At 39.5% G+C, this 23288-nt stretch overlaps 1 protein-coding gene across 1 annotated transcript in view; it reads left to right on the forward strand.

Annotated features, from left to right (window-relative positions):
- The first annotated feature begins 3991 nt into the window (after positions 1-3991).
- Wwc2 (WW and C2 domain containing 2) overlaps positions 3992-23288 on the forward strand; it is a 212515-nt gene continuing 193218 nt past the window's right edge. Inside the window, exon 1 of the mRNA XM_078031022.1 lies at positions 3992-4531. Within this exon, the coding sequence (XP_077887148.1) occupies positions 4401-4531 (131 nt within the window). The 5' untranslated portion in view covers positions 3992-4400. The remainder of the gene's footprint in view (positions 4532-23288) is intronic.

The following is a 23288-nucleotide window of genomic DNA, read 5'->3' on the forward strand; positions in this document are numbered from 1 at the left end:
ATAAACAAAATCATATCACATTACTGAAGAGTTATGGGCCAAAAATAGGATTATAGATGAGTTACTTAATTCTCTTCTACTTGCTTTAATATTTCCTTCCTAAGATTCAGTTCTGAAGCCTCAGTCCTCTACCAGCTTCCGATGATGACATCCAACATGTATTTGCAGTCCTGACCTGTTGTTTGAGTTTTAGTCCTGACCTTTAACTTTCTGCTGGGTATCTCTAATTTCTAAAACTAAACCCTATATCAGATCCCCCTTTGGACTTCCTCATTTTTTTCCAGTTCTTTGAATCTGTTTCCACAGTCTAAAATCTTGGACTCATCCCAGATTCCTGCTTCTAGTCTATTCACTGCTCCCTTCTTAATCTAATCAGTCACAAATTCTTGCCAGATCATGCCTTTTCATCCTCATTGCTTTATTTCTAATCCCAGCCCTTATCTATCTCATACCTATACTATCACTACAACCTCCTTAACTAGACGGCTCCAGCCAGTCTTGTGTTCCTTCATGCCAGAATCATCTTTGAACTTTGTATGTCCTTTTCTTTCCATAAGCATGCCCTGCCTGGCCTGTTAATTTGGGATTATGTCTGTGTTCGCCTCTACCCCATCCCTTTTCCTTACTGATCATTTACTTCATGTAAACTTCTTTGATGGGACCTCCCTGATAGTTCCCATCCTCTATAAAAATTCCCTCCTTTACTGTGCTATTCCTTTGACACAAAGTAAGTGTATAGGAGACTGTCATCTTTACATTTTATGGTTGGCCTGACCTCCAGAATCGGATTGTAACTCTATACTAAAGTTAACTGGCAGTGAGCAGTGTCTATTTGAACCTTGCTTTTTTCACTTAATATATCCTGGACATCTTTCCTTATTTAATGTATCTAATGCTTTTTAAATGCTTGCTGAGCATGGGTAATTTATACTTCATTTTAATCAGCACTTTACTAATGGCCACTGGTGGTTTTTCCAGTTTTGATCTTATTAAACACACTGCAATGAACATCCTTTGAAGACACTGAGGAATTTTCATATCCAGAGGTAAAATCATTACATTGCTGGAATAAAGGAATGTATATTTTAAATTTGGGTACGGTACAACCAGAGGATCTTTTGAAATATTTTTCACTTTCTAATCCTAATTTTTATATTGCTAATTTCCTGGCCACTTAGGATTAGGATATTGACTGTGGAACTTATCCCCACAGACTATTACCACTGGAGAAACTGTAAAGGTAGGAGAAAAGGAAAATTTGAGGGTCAGAGAATAGATTTGTCATTGACCAGAACTTGATAATCTGACATCCTAAACAGTAGATTGTGTCATACTTCTTTGCCAAGGATCATGGGGAACCCAAATAAAATCTAAATGGGGATAATTTTTACATTTTTACAGATATGAATACTGATGAAATTTCATTATCCTAACCATTAGGAATTCTCTAAAGGGATGCTCCTGCATAGATTAGGTGAAATCAGAACAGCAGAGTTCAAAGGAGATCAAAACAAGAATGGCTGTAGAGCAGCAGCTCTCCTTTCTGCCTTTAACTGCTTTTGTATGATCAAATGTTTCCTGCGCCTATCAGTGGGAGAGAAGTGAGCTTGTCTCTTCCTTGCTTTAGAGTTTTGTCCACTTAGCATTTCTTTTTGAAGTCTGAAGATTTATGGAACAATAAATGCCATTTAATGTTGTGGGTTGTTTGGATCCTTCATTTGTTTTAGAAATTAGGTAATAATATTTAGCTGAGAGTTTACCAAATTTGAAACAATGCTGGAAACTACTGTGCAAGTAGTTCATCCCAGTGAAATGAGTTAAGTTATGGCAACTGCAAAGTGTGTTACTCTAATGTGGTGTTGTTGTTTTTAAACGTAGGATGTTAATATTTTAGCATAACAAATGTCTTTAAACTGTTGGGGGAGGGGGGGAGAAAAGCCAGGAAGCAATTTTAAATAACAATGGCTTGGTTTGGTTGAGGATTAATGGTGTTAGTATACACACAGCAAATTTTGGGCATGCAAGTGGACTAATTTAAAGCAATCCAAAACAAAACACATCCCCTCAGTATTGTGAGAGATTAATTTTAGACAAGCCCTGTTTGTTTTGTTTTTTTCAGTATTCAAAAGTCCAACCTTAAGACTAACCATCAGGCTGTCTCATTCCACTGACTAGGACCTTGAGAGATCATTTCTTGATTAATGGAGCGGGGCAGAATACAGGTTATGAGGTGGGTGGGCGGGCGGTTCTCTTTACTAAGCGCAAAGCCTAGCTTCCAAAGGCCTTGGTGTAAAGGAAGATCTAGAAAGAAAAAGCGCCAAAGAGCGAATTCGTCTTCGGGGCTAACCTTCACTACCTCTGGCTCACAGTCTGGTTGCTTCCTCCCAGGTCCTCCAAGCTTTACAGAGTTTCTGGCGGTTTAAATTTCTGCTCCCCGCCTAGACTGCTCCAGGTACAGAAGAGATGGCCTTTTTCCCTTCAAGGAGAGAAGTCAAGCCCAGCGCCTTCTCCAAGTCTGAGCCTCCGCCCTTAGCCAGCACCCTCCTCCTGCACCTTCCAGACTGACTCCAGTGCAGTATCAATTCGCTTCAACACTCGCGGGCCTATGAATCCGGGAAGAGAGGCAAACCCTATAATGTTGGCCCAGCCCTGAGTCCTGCACAGGTGGGAAGTCATTACATATTAGCAGACAAAATTAAGCGAATGCACACCAAGAGGTGAATGAATGCGTTCCAGGGCCTGCTTTCCTCAGAACTCCGTGTTTTAAAAGAATTTGCTTAGAAATCCGGAAGAATACGAATGGAGAACCGTGGTATAGACAAGGCAGGAAAGGAATTTTTGGGCTGGGGACACAGTGCTCGGAGTCCAGGCCCAGCACGCTCTCGGCGTGGTCTTATCCGGAGTCCGACGTCCGGCCCTTCCTCGGTGCAGAGCAGCACGTAGTAGCTGCTGAATAAATAAATGCCTGCGAGAGAAGATCCGTGTCCCATCCTGGATGGATCTATGGCCAGGGAATATCTGGCCTCTGCCCCGCCGCCTTGGGCTCCCTCCAGCGCGGTCGCCCACTCCTTCTTGGCCTGGTCGCAGCTTGGGGTGGGGAACTTCCCGGGGCCGGTGGCTGGACGGAAGGGACTGGGTATTGGACGCGGCCAAGTCCTACTGCCCTAAATCCTGCAGGGGAGGCCGGGAGCAGAGGCCCTCCTGTGGCCCAGGGACCCCATGGGAGGGCTGCCTGACGCGGCGGAGGGTCGCGGGTGACTCTGCACCCCAGGCCCACGGGCGGCGTCGTCAGCCGGAGTTGGCCGGGTCGCCTCTCGGGGTCAGGCCGGAGTTTCTATGCGGGCCATTGGGGCGGGTGTGTCGCGGCGCTCTCGGACCGCGGACCCGCCTTCGCTTTCCGCCGCGAGGCCCGCGGTCTCCGCTGAGGTCACCGAGGGCCAGGCGCCCTGGAGAGGCCGGGGAGGGGGTGGCCGAGGCCGCCCCGGACAAGCCACGGACACCCTTCCAGGGCTTTCACACTCCCCCCCCCCCCGCCACTCGGTCCCCGGGGTTCCGAAGGGCTGGGGCGGCGGCGGGAGGGAGCCTTTGTGTCCTCGTTGTTTGTTGGGACTTCTTCCGAGGACAGTTTCCCCCACCCCTTTCCTCTAGAAAGTCTTGTGGCTTCCCTAGAAGACGGAAAGAGGTTGAGAAGTTTGCCGAGACTTCTCTTTGGCGCTCTTTCCCGTCCCGAAACTCCAAAAAAACCAAAGGTTTGGCCATAGGGCGACGTTTGGGGTCCCAGGGAAGGTGCGAGCCGAGAATTCCTCTCGCTCCCTTCCCTCCCACCTGGTCCCTGGGCTCCCCTCCCCCGCCTCGGGCTCGAGCCGGGCGTCCCGGCTGGCGCAGCCGCCCGCGGGAGCGGCAGGGTTAAGCCCAGGAATGTGGCGGCGAGGAATGTGCATGCAGATGAACCCGCGCGGGGAGGGGCGGGGGGCGGGCGCATGCTAATAGCATGCAAATGAGGAGGCCCGTCGCCGCCGGGGCCGCTGCTCGGTGGAGCTTCCCGGATCCGAGCCCAGACGGCGTCGGCTTGGGCAGCCTGGGCGCCGCGACCCTCGGCGGCCACAGGGGGACTGGGAGGAGGAGGAGGAAGAGGCGGAGGCAGCAGCGGCGGCGGCGAGGAGGAGGAGGAGGGTTCGCTTGTCGGCTCCGACGCAGACATGGTGGACTGATCCCCAGCGGGGCCGAGAGCAGGGTTTCTCCTGAGGCGTCCCCCGCGCGTGGCCCCGCCGAGCAGCGCGCCCCGCAGCCCCTCGCCGGCGCCCGCGTCGGGTGCGGCGGCCAGGCCGGGCAGTCGTGTTCCCGCTGCGTTCCGCGCCGGGTCCCTATGGAGGCGCCGCTCGCCGGCGAGGCCGCCGATCATGCCTAGGAGGGCCGGGAGCGGGCAGCTGCCGCTACCCCGGGGCTGGGAGGAGGCCAGGGACTACGACGGCAAGGTCTTCTACATTGACCACAACACCAGGAGGACCAGCTGGATCGACCCCCGGGACAGGTGGGCGACCGGGCCGCGGGTGGGCGCGGGGACCCGCCTCGGAAGTGCGGCGGCGGCTGTTGTCTGGGAGACCTGGCCGGGCGGCGGCGCCCGCGGCGCTGGGGGCGTGGGGCGTCGCCGGGCCCCGGTGCCCCGCGGGGTCCCGGGAAGGCGCGGAACCGTCCGCTTAGGCGGGGCTGCGTCAGCCGGCGAGGCGCCCCGCAGGGGACTGTAGAGCTGCCCCTTCCTGGGCCTCTTTACCCACAGCCTGCCCGACGCCCCTCTAGGACCTTTAGACAATTCCAAGGGAAGGGCGGGATTGGTGCCCGGGGCTGGTACTCCTAGTCCACTTAACGGACCAAGAGGGGACACCTGAAAGCTGTTCCGAACTCGCTTCCACTTAAAGTTGGACAAATTAAGGCCGGAGGGCACCTTGGGCTTGGGCGAGACTGGAATGGGCTGGGGGGTTTCCAGGAGGCCATAAAGCATGGTGTGGAACCAGCCACTCAGGCCACCTGTGGCATCTCTCTGGCTGAACTTGGCTCCCAAGACTCATCTGCAGAATTTTTCCCTTTGCGACCCCGTCAGTCCGGAGAGCCTGAGCATGGAAGAGGAAGAGGGATCTGGTTCCTGGCTGGGCCCTGGTAGTGGGTGTAACTGGCCTTGCCGCTCAGATGTTAGATAGAAACTCTTGTTTTGGAGTTTTACTTCGTAGTGTTTGTCCTCACCTGCAAACTTAACCTGGCAGATTCTGTTTTGAAGAAGTGGTGAAAAGAACATTAGAATTGAACCTTGGGTATTGGGAACTCGACTTCAGCTTAGCCTGATTTTGTTTAGTTCTCGGTACACATGTTTTATTCGTGCTGGGAGATGAACAGCATAATCATTATCTAAGAAGTTTATTATCCAAAGTTTAGCTGAGTGTTCACAAATGTTATTCTATTCCTTCTTTCTTTTTATCCTTAATAGGAAAATTTCTCAGAATTAGATTTATTATGACAACAAAAGTACACATTTCTAATTGTAAATTTGTAAATTGTCCATTAAGGAGGTATTCCTAATTGTAAATTTAGGTAATAGACTAGGAATAACTCCTTCATTTGGAGTTCTGTTATTTCTGAAAATTCTTCCCAGCTTCGTACAGAATGTGGATTTAGGGGTTTATAACCTTTTTGAGGTGCTAGCCCCATTAAGCAGTCCCCTTTTTCTTAATTTGAAGCTGAAAGTTTTCTTCTCTTCATTCTCACTTTTGTCCTAAGACCATTGGTTTTGAAAGCAATTAAAAAGCAATTATAAGAAAGTCATAAATAACATTAAAAATTTATGGAACAATCCTTGTTAAATTATCCATGAAGGTATCAGTTTAAGTTTCCCTCCTGAAATGAGAAAAGGCACCTGTGCCCAGGTCCCATCTTGTCATAGCTTGCCTGCCTTTTGCTGGTCTGATTGAAAGTTGTGATAAGTATCACACCTTCACAGTCTCTCCAGATGTATTAGTTGTTGTCATAAACTTCACACTTAAAGCCAGTTATTTGACTAATGTCATTGCACTTTGAAGCTACTTAACAGATAGTAAATGTCAGTGTTGATGGTGTGTACCCAACAGTGGCTTTTAAGGCACCTGTATAAATATTTGACTTTTACAGTTATGTAGTAATTCTTTTGGATACTTGGGAGTTTCAGATTATTGAAATTGCAGGAAATTTTTGAAATATTAAGGCATTTTGTGTTCTCTTCTGCTTCAGTTTATATGCTTTATTATATCATCTCATTTGTTTACAAAGAGGATTACAAGAATGTCATGCCTGGGTAAAGCAAATAGAAAGTAAAGTGAAATTATATGACTTGGCTTATCCATATCACTACTTCTTCCACAAGTAAAGCATGCCCTTTATTTTAACTTTTAAGGATTAGCAATTATTATGAGCTCTGTTTTCAGGAAACTGGGTGACCAATTCATTTAATGGGGATAAATAGCTTTGACTAGGATGGTATGCTATTTTGATTTTCCTTGAAGTTGTTGGAGTTGTAAATTTGAATAAATTTAACTATTTCTGGATCTCAGTGTGAGAGTTTAAAAAAATTCTGTGAGATCAGTCACCATGACATACTTAATATGAATTTGATTATTTTCTTTTAGGACACTTGTAGTAAGTCATCTTAAGTAGTATAAGTGTAGGTTGGAGAGAATATTTGGAGTAACTATTAACTCTTGTCAATTTTGTTACACACTGGGCAAACATAGGGAAAGAGAGATGTTACACAGGCCAATTGGAGTGTGTGGATTCTTCTGCAGGATCAAATTACATATTCTGAAAGAAGAATGACTTGATATACTATGTGTCTGCAGTACTTTTGAACTTTTAAAGCTATTTAATTAAAATGGCTGCAGTGATTTACTCAGTGATTTAAAAAATGTATTTTTTAGTTTTAGGTGGACACAATATCTTAATTTTACGTTTATATGGTGCTGAGAATCCAACCTAGTGTCTTATGCATGATAGGGGAGCACTCTACCCCTGAGCCACAATCCCAGCCCCATACCCAGTCATTTTTGCTTTTATTCTGTTAAGAAAAACAATTTTGTGTTTTTGATAGTTTATCAGAATTTGTCTGGTGTTCCTGGTTTTTTAGGTGATTCGTACTGATTTAGTGGAAGGAGTCTAGGGATTTTTAGAAGAACATAACTTCTTTTAACAAATAATGATGCTAGAATATTGAAGTATTATTTAAAAATGCTTGTAAGTCTTTTGGAGGTAGATGACATAATGCAGACTTTGCTGGGATATGATCAGGGCTTTTATTGCTCTACCACTTATTAACTGGGTAAGTTTAGATGAGTTTTTGAATTTTTCTAAACTTTTATTTTTCAGCTCTAAAATGAGGATAATACTACTCCCGTATAGGGATGTTTAAAAGGGACCCAGCTAATTAGTAGTAGCTGTGTTGACATTTTAAATTTAGGAATGAACTGGTAGTTCAGGTAGCCCTTAAAAATAGTAGATACAGGTGTGCATATTTACTTAGTGTTTCTTGTGAGCGAGCTACTGTGCTAAGCTCTTTAACTGTGATCTCATTTTATTCTCTGGTTAGTCTTATAAGGTAGATGCTATTCTTATCTTCTAGTTACAGAGGAAGAAGTGGAGTCAGGGAGAAGGTGCTGATGCTGTTAAGTATGGAGCCAGGATCTGAAGCCAGTCAGTCCAGCTCGAGAGCCTGCATCCTTAACTCTTTCTGCCTGATACTTGGGCATGCTTGGGGGTTCTTGGGTGGAGTTCAAGGACATAGAACCTCTTTGCCCAGTGATGATTTTAAAAGACAGCCGAGTCCAAGGGAGATCTTGTCTCTGATTCCTTGGCTCCCTAGTAGGTCCCACTCCCTAAGAGTGTTATTTTGCAGGCCTATTCTCTTAGTCACTTCATACTTTGCTTACAATTACACCCTTTGACCACACCAGTTGGTATTTATGGTGGGCCATAGATCATGGCCAAATGGGCTGGTGCTTTTAAAAATACTGCATTCAAATAGGAGAAAAAAAGCGGAGTGGATTCATTGCCTCTTCAAGGAGTAGGGGGCTAAGGTAGGCAGGTCTCAGACAGCAGGAGTGGTTTTAGGAATTCTCAGTAGCTTTTTTTTTTCATTTCTATGCTTGGATTGAATGTTACCCAGAGATATAAGTCTGTATGGTTGAACTTAAAAGGTTTACCACCACACAAAGTGACTTTATGTTAAAATCTGATAGTCTCCAATCTGTGACTTAGGTCTAGGGTCAGATGTTGAGCACCTGTATTTTCTCATTGGGGGGAAAAATCTTGGCTGGTGAGGATGATAAAAGTAAGGCAGAAGGCGGAGTGCCTGCTAAGTGAGTCATTGATGTGAGTTAACTTTTGGCTCTCTATACCTACTTTGTATGTGGCACATGATTACAATCTGAGGAACTATATTTTCTTTATTTCAAAGTCAAAGTAAGTAATTTTGTTCAACCCACTGCTTATGTGTAAACTCCTCAAGAGTCCTAATTGCTTATTATTGTTTCTGTATTCTTTGTATGTGCTAAATGTTAAACGATTGTTGGTTAGGTCAGTTAATAGAGAGTTTGTTAAATTAATTAAAGAGTGTTGAATTACTTTCTTATTTCCAGTTTATTATTGGGCTTTCTAAAAAGGACCCAAATCTACCAGTGGTCAGAGACAATCAGTTTTCCATTTGGTTTAAAAATAATGAGAGAATAGAGCTGTTGCATTTTGAACAATTTGTATACGAATTATTGAGAGCAAAGGAAACAAAATCAGCTCTGATAGCTTCACAACTGCCATGGTCATACATTGCAGGAAACCATTCTTTTCTAGCAGGCTCAGAATCTGGGTACCAGGTGGTTACTTTGAATTGTTGAGTGATTATGGTTTTTGAAGTATAGAAGGGTTGTTAAAAGAAAGTTGTTTTTTTTTTCTTTTTTAAAGCACTCTAGGAAGTGCTAATTTAAACTAAACTATGTCTTCCAAAAATTCCCCAAGAAATATTTCTTGTCTTCAACACAGTTTGCTACCATGCTTGCTGAAGTGAGCAGTAGTTGCTTAATATATTTGAATGACTTAAGATTTCTTCAGTAGCTTTAATAGTCCATAGTTTGCAGTTTAATTTTGTTGTAAGGCTCAAGACAATAATTGGTTTTTCAAGAAAGACTATTATTTATAAATATGTTATTTGTTTTGAGCTGCAAATTACTAAGTTGTCAGCTATAGTCGGCCATTGTGACATGCGGCCTGCAAACAAACCGGTATTTAAATTTAATGAGAGGAAGCCTTGGTGCACTAGGCAAAGTGTGGAAGCTGCCTGAAGGCCCTGCACTGCCTTATAAATGGCATTTCTTACTTGTTTTGAGTAAATTTCTGTAGGAAAATGAGGCTATCTCTATGGAGAGACAAGACCACCTTCATTTTGCTGATGTGGGAGTTGTTAGAAGTAGTAGGACACAGTGTTAGCCCTGTGCAGTATAAATTCCTTGAGATAGGGCCTGAGTATGCTGGTCTTATGAACTTGATTGAAATTAATTGAACTGACCTCTTAGAATTTTGGGCTATAGCTTCATTTATTTCTGAAATTCCTGTTATTGGGAAAATTACTAGAGAAGTATGTGAGACAGAAAAGAGATTTTTAAAGACACAATGTATTTGTAAGTTTTGAGCTAAAAATGATTTATAAGATACAGCTTCAGGATGTTTTCAGTGTCTTTAGTGTTTTTTTCTCAAGTATTTTTTGAGATAAAAAAAACATAAGATTCCCAATTTTAACCATTTAACTGTACAATTCAATGGTTTTAGTATATTCACAATGTTTTTGCAACTATAAATTCTTCATAATTCCTGAATATTTTCATCATCCCCTCCAAATAAGCCCCATACCTATTAAGAACTCACTTCCCATTTTCTCCCACCCCTGAAGTCTTTATAATCACTAATCTGTGTCTGGATTTGCCTGTTCTGGGTGTTTCATATAAATGGAATAGCACAATATGTGTCCCTTTGTGTGTGTTATGTTTATCTACTTAGTATAATATTTTCAGGATTCCTTCCTGCTTATAGAGTTTGTCAGTATTTCATTCCTTTTAATGACTTAATAATATTCCATTGTGCTTATCTATTCATTAGCTGGTGGGCATTTGGTGATGTTCTCCTAGCCCCACTTTTGGGCTGTTGTGTGTAATCCTACTATGAACATTTCTATACAGATTTTGTATGAATACATATCCCTAAAAGTGAATTGCTGGGCCATTTTGACCTTTTGTCTTTTAACTACCAAACTATTTTCCATAGTGGCTACACCATTTTATATTCTTACCAGCAAGCAGTGTTGAGTGTTCCAGCAACTCTATATCCTAATACTTTTTTCTTTTAAAGCTATTCTAGTGGGTGTTAGGTAGTTTCTTATTGTGGTTTTGATTTGCATTTTCCTCTTTGGAGTGTTTTGATAGCCTTTATTTGACCCAAGCCTTCCGTCTTTTATTTTTTATTTTTTTGGTTATAGGTGAACACAATACTTTTATTTATTTTTTAATTTTTATGTAGTGCTGAGGACTGAACCCAGTGCTACACGTGTGCCAGGTGAGTGTTCTACCACTGAGCCACAACCCCAGCCCAGCCTTCTGTCTTTTAAGGCCAAAACCTCTCTTCCCACTTTTTTTGTGTGCCTCCAACTATTACTTGACCAAGAAAAAGTTAAGAGAAATCAGCATGTCTTTTGGCCTTATGATATACCTTCCCTTTCCTTTATATCTGACTGTTTTGAATGATTTTAACACTGATATTGTAGATATAAATTAATCAGTTTTTATTGTGGTTACCAGATAGGTAATCTGGAATCTAGGAGATAAAAAAATGGATACGATTTTGTCACAGCCCAGAATGCTTACAATCATAATCACTGTTTAAAAAGGGAAGATAATTTGGTATCATCTGTGATATTTTCTCTATATCCCTTTAATTCAGCCTAATGAGTATCATCTTCCTGAAGGCTCAGGGAAAAAGAGTGGAGAGGAAGCACAAGGAGAATACAGTAGCAAAATACACATTAATTTTTGTCTTCATCCCAGATGTAATGTATTTTATGAGACATCTATATGAATTATATACATAATGAATCATACTGTATGGTGTATGTATACAGCAGCGTATTCAAAATGATTTAAGAGCTATTCCTTTTAGATAGTTGTATTTGTTATGAATCAAACCCATTTTTGTTCATTTTTCAAAACAATTTTGCAGTATTCCCTAGTCCTTGTTTATGAAGGAACCTTGAACCCACGTCCTTGCTCATGTTAGACCGGCACTGTAGAGCTACACCCCCCAGTCCTTATTGTTTAAAAAAAAAAAAAAAATGAAAAGAAGAAAAAAAGTGTGAGAAAAATCTAACATTGCCTTAACAGGCAAGTGATCAAGGCAGACATTAACAGTGATAAGTCATGTTGCTATGCACCTGACATGATGTGATGATGATAACATTTCATCTTTATGGTTTTTCTTCCAAAAAAGCCACAATAACTCCAACTTAATCATGAGAAAATATTTCAATAAATCCCGATATAAAGGTCTTCTACAAAATGTCTGATCACTAGTTCTCAAAGCTGTCAAGGTTCTCAAAAACTAGGAAAGTCTGAGAAGCTGTCACAGCCAAGAGGAGCCCAAGGAAATGCAATTACTGAATGGAGTGTAGTAACTTAGAACAGGAAAAAGGTAAAAACTAAGAAAATCTGAATAAAAAATGCACTTTAGTTATTGATAATAAATCAGTATTGGTTCATTAGTTTTAATGTACCACACTATTGGAAGGAACAGTGTGGAATTATATGGCAACTTTCAGTACTAACATTGTATTTTTCCTATGAATCTAAACCTTTAAAAATAGAAAGTTTTTTTTATTATAAAAAACACAAAACAGTTGGAAGTATTTTTCTTTAGTTAAAAGTGGGACCATTGCTTCCCTTGCATGCACAAGGGTTCAATCCCCAGCTCCTCAAAAAACAAAAAAACAAAAAAATGTGAACATAGTATATAATTAGGATTTTTTTTTCTTTTTGGTTGTTTAAATTCAAAAGCAGGGGTGGGCAAACTGTGGCCTAAGGGCCAAATCCTGGCCTGAAGACCTCTTTTTGCATAGTTGTCCAGCTAAAATGGGTTTTATTTACATCATGAAACGGTTTGTAAACATATAAATAGAAACAAATGTGTGACAGACTGAATGTGGAGCCCACAAAGTTGAAAATATTTACTTCTCTGTCCCTGAAAAAGTTTACCGAACTCTGATATAAAGTAAGAAGATAAAATCTTTAAAATCTTTTATGTAAATGTTTAAAAGAAATATTAACCTTTTATTATAAGATGACATGTTTCTTGATGATCTCTGATTACTCATTTATTACATAAATAATTTGAACTGTAAATACTGTATAGTATAAAGATGAACAGACATGAACGCTGAGTTTAAAGAATCACAATATTATTTTTCTTCAGTGAAATACAACATTTTAATTTTTTCCTAACAAGTTCTTTTTTTTTTTTCTGTTTGGTGGAGGCCCTTTCTATGCCTCTGATTTGGGATCCTCTTGCCTCAACCTCCTGAGTTGCTGAAATTACAGGTGTGTGCCACTGTGTCTGTCTAAACACATTTTTTGAAATTGCTGGGCCTTATAGTCTTTGGTCTGTTATTCTTAAAATTGAAGTGAGGTCATGGATATCAGGTGACAAGTAGCTGCCTGTGAATTCTTTATATCTCATATGTTGACAGGAAACCAAGGGACATCCTTGAGAACCTGAAGTAGAAATTGTTTTTGTGGCGGAGCACGGTGGTGCATGCCTGTAATCCCAGTGACTCCAGAGGCTGAGATGGGAGGATCACGAATTCAAAGCCAGCCTGAACAAATTTTTTTTTTGTAGTTGTAGATGGATAGAATGCCTTTATTTTATTGTTTATTTTTATGAAGGCTGAGGATTGAACCCAGTGCCTCATGCGTGCTAGTCAAGCACTCTACCATTGAGCTACAGCCCCAGTCCAGCCTGAACAATTTAGTGAGGCTCTAAGCAATTTAGAGAGACCCTGTCTCTAAATAAAATATAAAAAGGGCTGGGGATGTGCCTCAGTGATTGAGTGCCCCTGGGTTCAATCCCCAGTAACTCCCCCCCCCCAAAAATAAAAGTTGTTTTTGTGATATGGAGACAGTTCAACCAATGTCTAGTCACTTAGTAAGGTTGCCAGATGCCAGGCACTGTTAGATGATTTTTTTTTTTTTTAGTTGTAGGTGAACACAGTACCTTTATTTTATTTTTATGTGGTGCTGAGGATCGAACCCAGGGCCTCATACATGCTAGGTGAGCGCTCTACCACTGAGCTATTACCCCAGCGTCTGTTAGATGATCTTTAAAACAACTTGTACACAGAGACATGAGAAAAGCAGGCAAAAATTAGTTTTTGGAGGTATATAGCAGTTTTTTTAGTTTACTATAGGAAGTATAAATATTATTATAGTATGTATTATGTTAAAAGTTTTTATGACTGGAGATACTGACTTCTTATGGCATATTGATATGATTTATAAGATTGCAAAGTTGGTGATGATGATCAAGCAGAAAATAATTTCATGTCTTATCTGTTACGTTTCAGAGGTGATACTTGTCACATTCAAGGGCATCCCAATGAATACTGCTTTTTTTTTTCCTCTGTAAATAATTTATCCTATATTGTTAAGCCTGGTGTCAATAAAGAAATCATGGCTGGAAAACAGAGCATAGGCCAGCAAAGGTATGCTTTGGAAACTGAATTAAAAGGAGCAGTTTTAGGACAACAAAGATATGCTTTGGAAATTAAATTTCACTCTCAGAGTTTATGAAGATTTAACGATATTTCCAATAGATAATTTGAACAGAGTTGTACATTAATATTCTTTGGTCTCAGTGGGGGTGGAGATAGGAAATTTTAATTTTAAAGAAATGTAGATATTTAGATTTTGAAAACAGCAACTTTTAGCTAAGTACATGTTCCTGAGATTTTTGTAAAAAGTGTTGGGGTTTAGAAGGCAGAGAGGCTTCCGTTTGGTGCAGAATTTGCTCTTCTGCGCATGCAGTAGTTTTTCCTCATATGCCCTGGATTGTAGTGGTCTCCAATTCTGAATGTGAATAACAATAATAAATGTTGACAGAGATTTGTGCTATAAATTCCTGATTAAAATTCTAACTTAGTAATAAGTCTATGGAATGTGTTATATACTTAATTAACATTTCTCAGGGCTGGGGTTGTGGCTCAGAGGTATAGCACTTGGCTAGTATGTGTGGGGCACTGGGTTTGATCCTTAGTACCACATAAAAATAAAATGAATAGATTATGTCCACCTATAACTGGGAAATAAATATTTAAAAAAATTTCTCCATTTTATAAGAAGATAATTTTATTAAGTGGCAGTTGTACTCAATAAAGTTGAAAATGTGGTAGAGTTTTTCCTGATCTTTTTCAAATTTGAAGAGCACATGGTTTCATTTAGCGTAAAACCTTTAATCTTTGCTGTTTTCCTTAGCATTATGGTCTTTAATAAAGATAAGTTAAAAATTCCATTTTTTTTTCCTTGAATTTGTGACAATAAATGAATGAGTGGAATTCATTATTGTATATGGTATCACGAGGTTATCAGTTTTGTTGCCTTATTGACCTAGGTGTGATTTTTGGCAGGCAATTCTGTTCTTACTATGTGTTCTTTTCCTATGCTGATTATTAGTAGGATGTTTGAATATGGGAGAAACAGATAATTTACTTTCTTCCCTCTTTGCCTCCTCACTTTTTTTTTAAACATAATATTGGGGATCAAACTTGGGGGATGCTCTGCCATGCTTCCCAACCCTTTTTATCTTTTACTTTGAGACAGGGTCTGACTAAGTTGCCCAGGTTGGTCCCAAACTTGCCTTCTGCCTCAGCCTCCTGAGTGGCTGAGTTTAATGACACGTGTGCTACTGTGCCTGGCTTCCCTTCCCCTTTTCAGCTGAGTGACACATCTAGTGATGTTTCTTATTGGACAGCATTACTATAAACTTGTGTGTAACTTGGCAAGACTGTTTAACATAACAATGCCCTGGTTTGTATTATAGATCCAAAGACTACAAAACTTGTCTGACACTCCTTTTAGTCCTGTTTTCTCCGTAAAGGTGTACTTGTAGAATGTGTGTACATACATTCTTGAGAGATTTCCTAGTGTCTCATATGTGAAGAACATCTGTGTGTCTGCATCACTAACGTTTTCATAAAATTGATTCTAAATCTGTTGGAGCGTGAGACCTGATTTGTCTGTGTACCATTCCTTTGTGCTTCTCTTTAGATTGCCTGTCCCCTTGGGGCATATACAAACACTATTCAGCCCTATACCTAATAAATGAATTATAAACACAGGAAGAACTTTCTTCTAAGACCCTTTATAATTTATCCATAGCCTGCTTTTACTGACTTGACCCCTTAATCAATTTACTCATTCATTCAATCAACATTTAAGCATTTATTGAAAACAGTATATGTCAAGCACACGTATCTTGGGACACAACATTAAATGAAATAGGCAAAGATACATTTTTCATGATCTAGTTTGGGAAAGACAAGTTGTAAAGATGCTAGTGAAGGTGCTTTGATAGAAAACAAAGTGAAGTGATAGTAATTTGAGTGGGAGCTACTTTTGGTTGGGTGTCAAGAAAGATCTTTTTTTGAGGAAGATCTGGGGGAGGAATAGTTCAAGCCTAAGAAAAGGCCAGGAGGAAATCCTGCACTTTTCTGTATGATAGTTTCTTGGCATATGTGGCTACTTAAATTGAAACTAATCAAAATTGAATTAAGTTAGCCAGTGTGGTGGCACAAGCTGTAATCCCAGTGATTTAGGAGGCTAAGGCAGGAGGATTGCAAGTTTGAGCTCAGCTGGGCAACTTAATAATAAGACCCTGTCTTAAAATAAAATGGCATGGAGATATAGCTCAGTGATAAAGTACTCCTGGGTTCAATCCCCAGCCGCCCCCCCACCCCCCCCCCTGAAAAAAAAAATTCCCTCAGCGCCATTAGCCACGTTTTAAGTGCTCTATAGCTACATGTGCAGATAGAAAACATTTACAGTGGTGCAGAAAGTTCTGTTCTGGCTGGGCAAGGTGGTTCATGGCTATAATCCCAGCAGTTTGGGAAGATGAGGCAGGAGGATCCCGAGTTCAAAGCCAGCCTCAGCAACTTAGTGAGGTGCTAAGCAACTCAGACCCTGCCTCTAAATAAAATACAAAGTAGGGCTGTGGATGTGACTCAGTGGTTGAGTGTCCCTGAGTTCAATCCCTGGTACCCCCCCAAAAAAAAGTTTGATTGGGCTGTGCACTCCTAAGACACTAGAGAGATTGGCATGTTCATTGAGCTGAAAGGTAGTCATCGTTACTGTGATGCTCAGACAGGGGAGGAAAGTCTTATGAGATGAGACAGGTAAAAGAGAGGACCATGTGTGCCTTACAGACATCAATTTTTTTTTTAATATTTATTTTTTGGCGTAGATGGTCACAACACAATGCCTTTATTTTTATGTGGTGCTGAGGATCGAACCCGGGTCCCGCCTGTGCTAGGTGAGCACTCTATCGCTGAGCCACAATCCCAGACCCAGACATCAAAATTTTAAGGGTGTTTAGAAGCCATTAAAGTGTTTAGTTGAATGGAAGTATTATGGGACCTCTGTGTTTGTGTATGTAAAAAAAAAAATATTGTTTAAGAAGTCACTTCTCTAATGCTATTGCAGTGAGATAACTCAAATGAGAAATATTCAACTTGGACCAAAATGATGGCTTTGGCAATGGGGAGAAGTGAATAATGAATTTGGTGGTTTTTTTTTTTTTAAGTGAAAGAACTTTTTCAAAATTTGGGTATGTGAAGTATGAGGAAAAGAGAGAATCAAAGATTTACTGGATTACTGATGGGGAAAAACCAAGAGAGGAATATGGTTGCTTGGTATCCTGTTGGGTTGATAATCTCTAGTTCTTTTCACATTTCTAGGTCTGAGATGCCTATTAAGACATTCAAATGGAGGTACCTAGTAGATACCCGGGTATCGAGTTTGGAGCTTAGGAAAGAGCTCAGAGATGGAGATACTAAATTTTGGGTATACAAAGGTAGTATTCAATGTTATGAAATAGAGTAGATTACTGGAAATGAAGAAAACAAAGGATCCCTGGACTGATTCTTGAGGCATGTCAGTTTTTTTTTTTTTGTTTTTTTTTTTGTGAAGCCTTATTTCAGCTAAGCAGGTTTAATTGTTTTCATTGGAACATATTTTTCCCACCACTGTGGTAAAATAATGATGATGATGATGATGATAATGATGATGAGTACCATTTGTTAAGCCTTTACACACTGTCTTAAGCTCCTTGAGGGCATGTACTGTGCTTGTCAATGTCCTGGTCTGTGCATGCTTTTTTTTTTTGTATTTTATTTAGAGACAAGATTTCACTGAGTTGCTTAGCGCCTCACTAACTTGCTGAGGCTGGCTTTGAACTGGCAATCCTCCTGCCTCAACCTCCCAAACTGCTGGGAGTACAGGTGTGCACCACCATGCCTGGCTTCTGGGTACACTCTTAAACTTATTTATTGAACAGATGAATCCTTTGACAGATACCATTATTATCCCCCATTATTGTTTGAATATGGTTTAAGTCTATCCTCAGAAAACTCATGTGTTGTCTTAGATGGTTTAGAGGCAGGGACTCAGAAGGGAATAACAAAGTTCTCTTCAGAGAGCTGTTATAAAGAATCAGCTTGGCTATTTCCCATCCTGTTTGGTTTCTTGTCTTGTGGTGTGGTCTCTTACTCCTCCTGCACAAGCTCCCCCATTGTGGTGCCATCCACCATGGGGCCTTCATCAGAGCCGAGCAGAAGCTGGATGCCATACTCTTTTATCCTTAGAACTTTCTTTATAATAGTAGATCATCCTCAGGCATTTCTTTACTATGAAGAAAAAGGAGCGACTATATCCCCATTGTAGGAAACTGAGGCTTTGAGATTTAGTGACTTGTCCAAGGGCACAAAGCTTAGGTGATGGCAGGACTCAGCCATGTCTGTCTGACTTCAAAGCTGTGCATTTAACTACATTTTGCCTCTAATTACTCTTCAGAAGGGCCTTTGACCTTCTCTCTGGGGTTTGGGAGTTATAGCTACTCTTTAGGATTTAGATGAAGTTTCATCATTTGAATTTAGCTACACATAATCTGCCAGTGCTTTAATTCTTATACTTGGTTTTAGTATCTATATTAAAAAACTTAAAGTATACTATATAGTTTAACTCCTCAAATTAACTACTGTTTTTTTCAGAGTTTATTTTTAATCTTCTAAAATGAGTTGGTATGGTTCATTTAGTTAAATCATGCACAATATTATTTATTTATGTCCCCTCACAGGACACATAGCATGGTGTTTTATGTGTATTAGTTGTGCAAATAAAGTTTAATTTGATTCTGTCACTTCTGCCTTATTCCAGTGTTTAATGTTCTTTCAGCAGCAGAAATCTAATATACTATAAATCCTCTTTATCCCTGTCCTCTGGTTCTAAAACCACTTTGACCTTGTACCATAACTTCTTCCTAATCCAGGCTTCTCTGGAACCGTCCCCTGCCCAGTGTATCACCTACAGCACCGTCCCATCCTCAGGACCACCCTCTTTTGAGGATGGATGAACTGATTATAAAGGATGAGAATTTCTGATAAAGCCGAGTCCCAGCTTTTCCTATGCTTTTCAGTGTTTTTTTTTTTTTTCCATTGACTTTAATCCTCATGGGTGATCTGTTGGCTGAAAAAGTCTTGGTTTTTACTACAGATGTGTAAATTATATTCCTTAATTGGGATTATTTATTACTTACTCTTACAGAGCCTAAATCTTGAGAAAGATATCTCAGTAAGTTGCCCATTATAATTTTCCTTAAACTGATCAGATTTGGATTCAGAGTAAAAAGAGCCTTTATTAGGAAGTGATAGAAACTGAGTATGATGTGTTTTTGTTTGATTTATTAGGACACGAAGCTTACCTGGATATATATAAGCATCCACTTAAAAGGATGGTTGAAGAGGAATGATTTAATTTGTGCATCCCTTATTCCTGACAGAGGTTATTACACTTTTTTTTGTTTGTTTTTGTGGTAGCTGAATGATGTATTTTATCTGATTCTTTTTAGGCATCTGGTTTTCATACCTTTCTACTTTTGACTTTGAGATCCAAGTTTGTGAATTTTAATTAAATGCCTAGATTATGCATGTGAAAAATCTTTTGTTCCTGTGTTGCTATGAGCAACAGTTGTTAAAGTTTACCTTTTTTTTTTTAATTAAAGGAAATGTAGACAAATAAGTGCATTTTAACAGGTTAAAAAAGTCAACATTTAGTGTTGTGAGTGTTCTACCTATAACATAAATTGCTCCTTGACCATAATTATGGTGAAGGAAGAATGCAGTAGAAGTGAATAATCATTGGACACATTGACAAAACATTCCTTAAATACTATTCAAATGAGGAGACTTTGTGGGGCTGCAGTCGAGTAGCCAAGCGTTGAGTCCTTTTAGCCACTTGTCTGACTAGGTTTACTGTTGTGGCCAAAAAAGAAGCTTGTGCAGTGGTTTGCATAGAAAGGCCATGAGTTACCAGAAACTTTTTTCTTCAAAAAAGACCTTCTCTTTTTCTCACACAATCCTATTTCATTCTTAAAGACTTCTTTTGTCCTCCCGTTTTTTTTTTCTTTGCCCCCCCCCCTCTAAATTTTACTGACTGCTGGTGATTGCTTAGACTTGTTATTTGATTCTATTGTGTGAGTTTTGATTATACTCCTTTGTGCTATTTAAACTAACAGTGTTTACCTAAATTAGTGGTGGTTGTGAAGGACACAGGTTGGGCCATTTGAATGAAAATCAAGAGCATTGCCCTGGTTCTGAGGTTGAGCTCTGCTTTCCTGATATCCATGAATTCTCTCCCCAGAAGCCACTGGGAATTTGGCTGGACTATGGAAGCCAGCTCCCCAGTTGAAGTCATGGGTTCTGGGAATGGCAGGGTTCAGGGATTTATAGTGATAATGTAATTAATTCTCCCTCTGAGAATTCAGAACTCAGTGAAGAGATGCCCTTTGTCCTCTTCCTGCATTCTTGTCTCTTCCTCTGCTCACTATTGAGAACAAACCCTGAGGCACCAGTCTTTTACAGAGTTTACAAGAAGAAAATATAACTTTCCTTAAGATTCTGGAAGGGCCTGCTGAGCTTTCCACCTTCGGAAGAGGGGGTGTCACACCTCTCTTCACATTTGCTTCTCTGCATAACCGTGAACTTTACCCATGTATATTGTAAAACCGTTATTTTTTTAAAAGTCTTATTAATTTTGAAAATTTAGATTTATATTTTCATTACGATGTCACTTTTAAAAATACAGATATAATTTTAGGATGTCAATTCTGGTATGTGAATTGGAGATTTAAGATGAGCTTGTAGTATTTGTGATGGATATTCACTTAACCCATTAAGTAAAAATTTCTAAGTGTAAATCATAGAAGGCCAAGCCTTTTATGTAGTTAATTCACTTACTTTCTGCTATTTTTAATTCTTGTTCTAGGGTCAGTCTTTAATCTCTGAATTCTTTATTTCAGTACATACCTATCGTGATAATAACATGATTCTTTTTTTTAATATCTTTATTTATTTGTTTTTATGTGGGGTTGAGGATCAAACCTAGTACCTCACATGTGCAAGGCAAACTCTTCTACCACCTAAGCTACAACGTCAGCCCCTGCGTGATTCTTGAACAATCCATCGAATGAACTTAATTTGTTTGTGGATGAGTTTTAAGGAAAGCCTCAGTGGGAACAAATTATTGAAATACCTGGTTTCATCAAAATATCAGAAGTGGTGTCCTAGCTTGCAGAGATAGAAAATTATCTTTACAAGTATAACAAGGATGTTTTTGGTAATTTGTGATCTGGTCACTAAATTAATCAATAATTTGGAAATTAAAAACAGGAAAGCTGGTTTTTCTTTCCTAGGCAAATGAGGAATCCATTAGTTGGAAAATAAGTTATTTGAGATTTTAGGGTCAGCTGCATGAAAACACACCCCCCCCACGCATTTTATTGGAAAACACTTATATTTATGTTAAATAAATAATTCATGGCACATAGAATGAAATACTATGAATAGATACAAAGAAATACAGGTATTGAGATACAAAGATCTGTATTATAGTTTTAATTGGGTTAAAATAAATGGTCAAACTCATATATTCTGATATTTGTGAACTACAACCATTTGAACAAGGAATCTTTATTAGTGGTTACTTCTGGGGAGAGAAGGAATGCAGATTGGGAAAGACTTGAATTTTCTGTAATTAGTTCGTGGGCCACTTGAAATGATTATGTGCATAAATATACTTTTAATAAATCATGATTTAAAATAAATCCCCTTTACAGAGAAGAAAAAGTTCAAATAGTTCAAATTTGTAACTTATACTCATTCCCTAAATTTTCATTGATGTTTAATATTACCTTGTCTGCATTTTCTTGGAAATTCTCTTAATTCCTTTGGTAGGTGGATGTGAACATATAAAACACTTTATTTTGCCTGGTGGAGTCTCATGCATGCTAGGCTAACACTCTACCACTGAGCTGCATTCCCAACCCCCAAAACACATTTTAAAAAGTAACATTGTGAAGCAAAAAAGAAAATTGTTGATAGGTGTAATATTGTAATATTTTGTGATGATTGTAGCTTTAATGTAGAGGTACATAGATGTCTATGATTTTTTTAGTGTCAATGGAGAAAATATCTCTACTATCTATGTCTTTAGTTTTCACCAGGTAAAATAATTATTAGCATTATGTGGCTGCTCAGTTAAAAATTAGTAAAGAACCTAAAACATTTTATGTAGTGTTCATCCTCTAAACTCAAAATATCTTGCTTCTTTCAGTGAGAACTATTTTCTAAGGCAGGTGCTGGCACAATACGGTGTGGGGCCACATTCTCTCATGTTTGTTTTTATTATGGCCTGTGACCTAACCATGGCTTTTACATTTTTATTTAGTTGGAAAAAATCATATTTTGAGTTGTGAAAATTATATATGAAGTTCAAATTTTAGTGTCCATAAATGAAGTTTTATTGGAACACAATCATGCCCATTCATTTATATGCTGTCTGTTTTCACATTATAATGGCAGAGTTGAGTAGAAAGAGAGTATATGTCCCGCAACAGCTAACATATTTAGCTTTTTAAAGGAAAACTTTGCCCTTTGTTTGAATAAGGTGATATTAAATAAGAATTCATTGCTTTGTGGAAAACTATTGTTTGTATTGAGCTTTTTTGACAAATTATTTAACCTAAAAACTTGGTCTGACTCTAGCCAGCATACAATATGTGTGAGAGTTGGCTTTCAGTTTTGAGTTTAACTACTTTAAATGCCTCATAAAAGTGGAATGATGCAATATTTGTCTTTTCTGGACTCATTTATGTCACTTAAGTAATGTCCAGTGTACATCCATGTTGTAGCATATGATAGTATTTCTTTCTTTTATAAGGAGAAATAGTATTCTTTGTGTATATGTACCATATTTTGTTTATCCATTCAGCTGTCAATGGACACTTAGATTACTCTTACCTCTTGGATATTAATAGTGAATGAGCTTGAATATGTAAACATCTCTTCCAGGTGTTGCTTTTATTTTATTACTTAATATATTTTTTGGTACTGGGAATTGAATCCAGAGCCCTTAAACATTGAGCCACATCCCCAGCCCTTTAAAACATATTTTTCTAGAGACAGAGTCTAGCTGAGTTGTTTAGGGACTTGCTAAATTGCTGAGGCTGGCTTTGAACTCTTGATCCCCCTGCCGCAGCCTCCTGAGTTGCTGGGATTACAGGTGTGTGCCACTGCGCCCTTCTCTTGGTTTTATTTCTTTTGAATAAATACCCAGGAGTAGGATTGCTGGATCATATTTTTAATTTTTGAGGAACTGCTATCTTGCTTCCCACGGTGGCCACAGAATTATACATTTCTACTAACAGTGTACAAGGGTTCCAGTTTCTTCATATCCTCTCTGACACTTGTTATTTTTTGTTGATAGTGGCTATCCTAATGGGCAAAGTGATATTTCATTATAGTTTTGATTTGCATTACTTTCATTAGTGACTTTAAGGATCTTTTTTTTTTGTGCTTATTGGACATTTATATAACTTTGGAGAAATGTTTATTCAAGTCCTTTGCCCATTTTTGTTTTATTTTG

This window comes from Ictidomys tridecemlineatus, chromosome 14 (assembly GCF_052094955.1).
Source record: "Ictidomys tridecemlineatus isolate mIctTri1 chromosome 14, mIctTri1.hap1, whole genome shotgun sequence".
NCBI lineage: Eukaryota > Metazoa > Chordata > Mammalia > Rodentia > Sciuridae > Ictidomys > Ictidomys tridecemlineatus.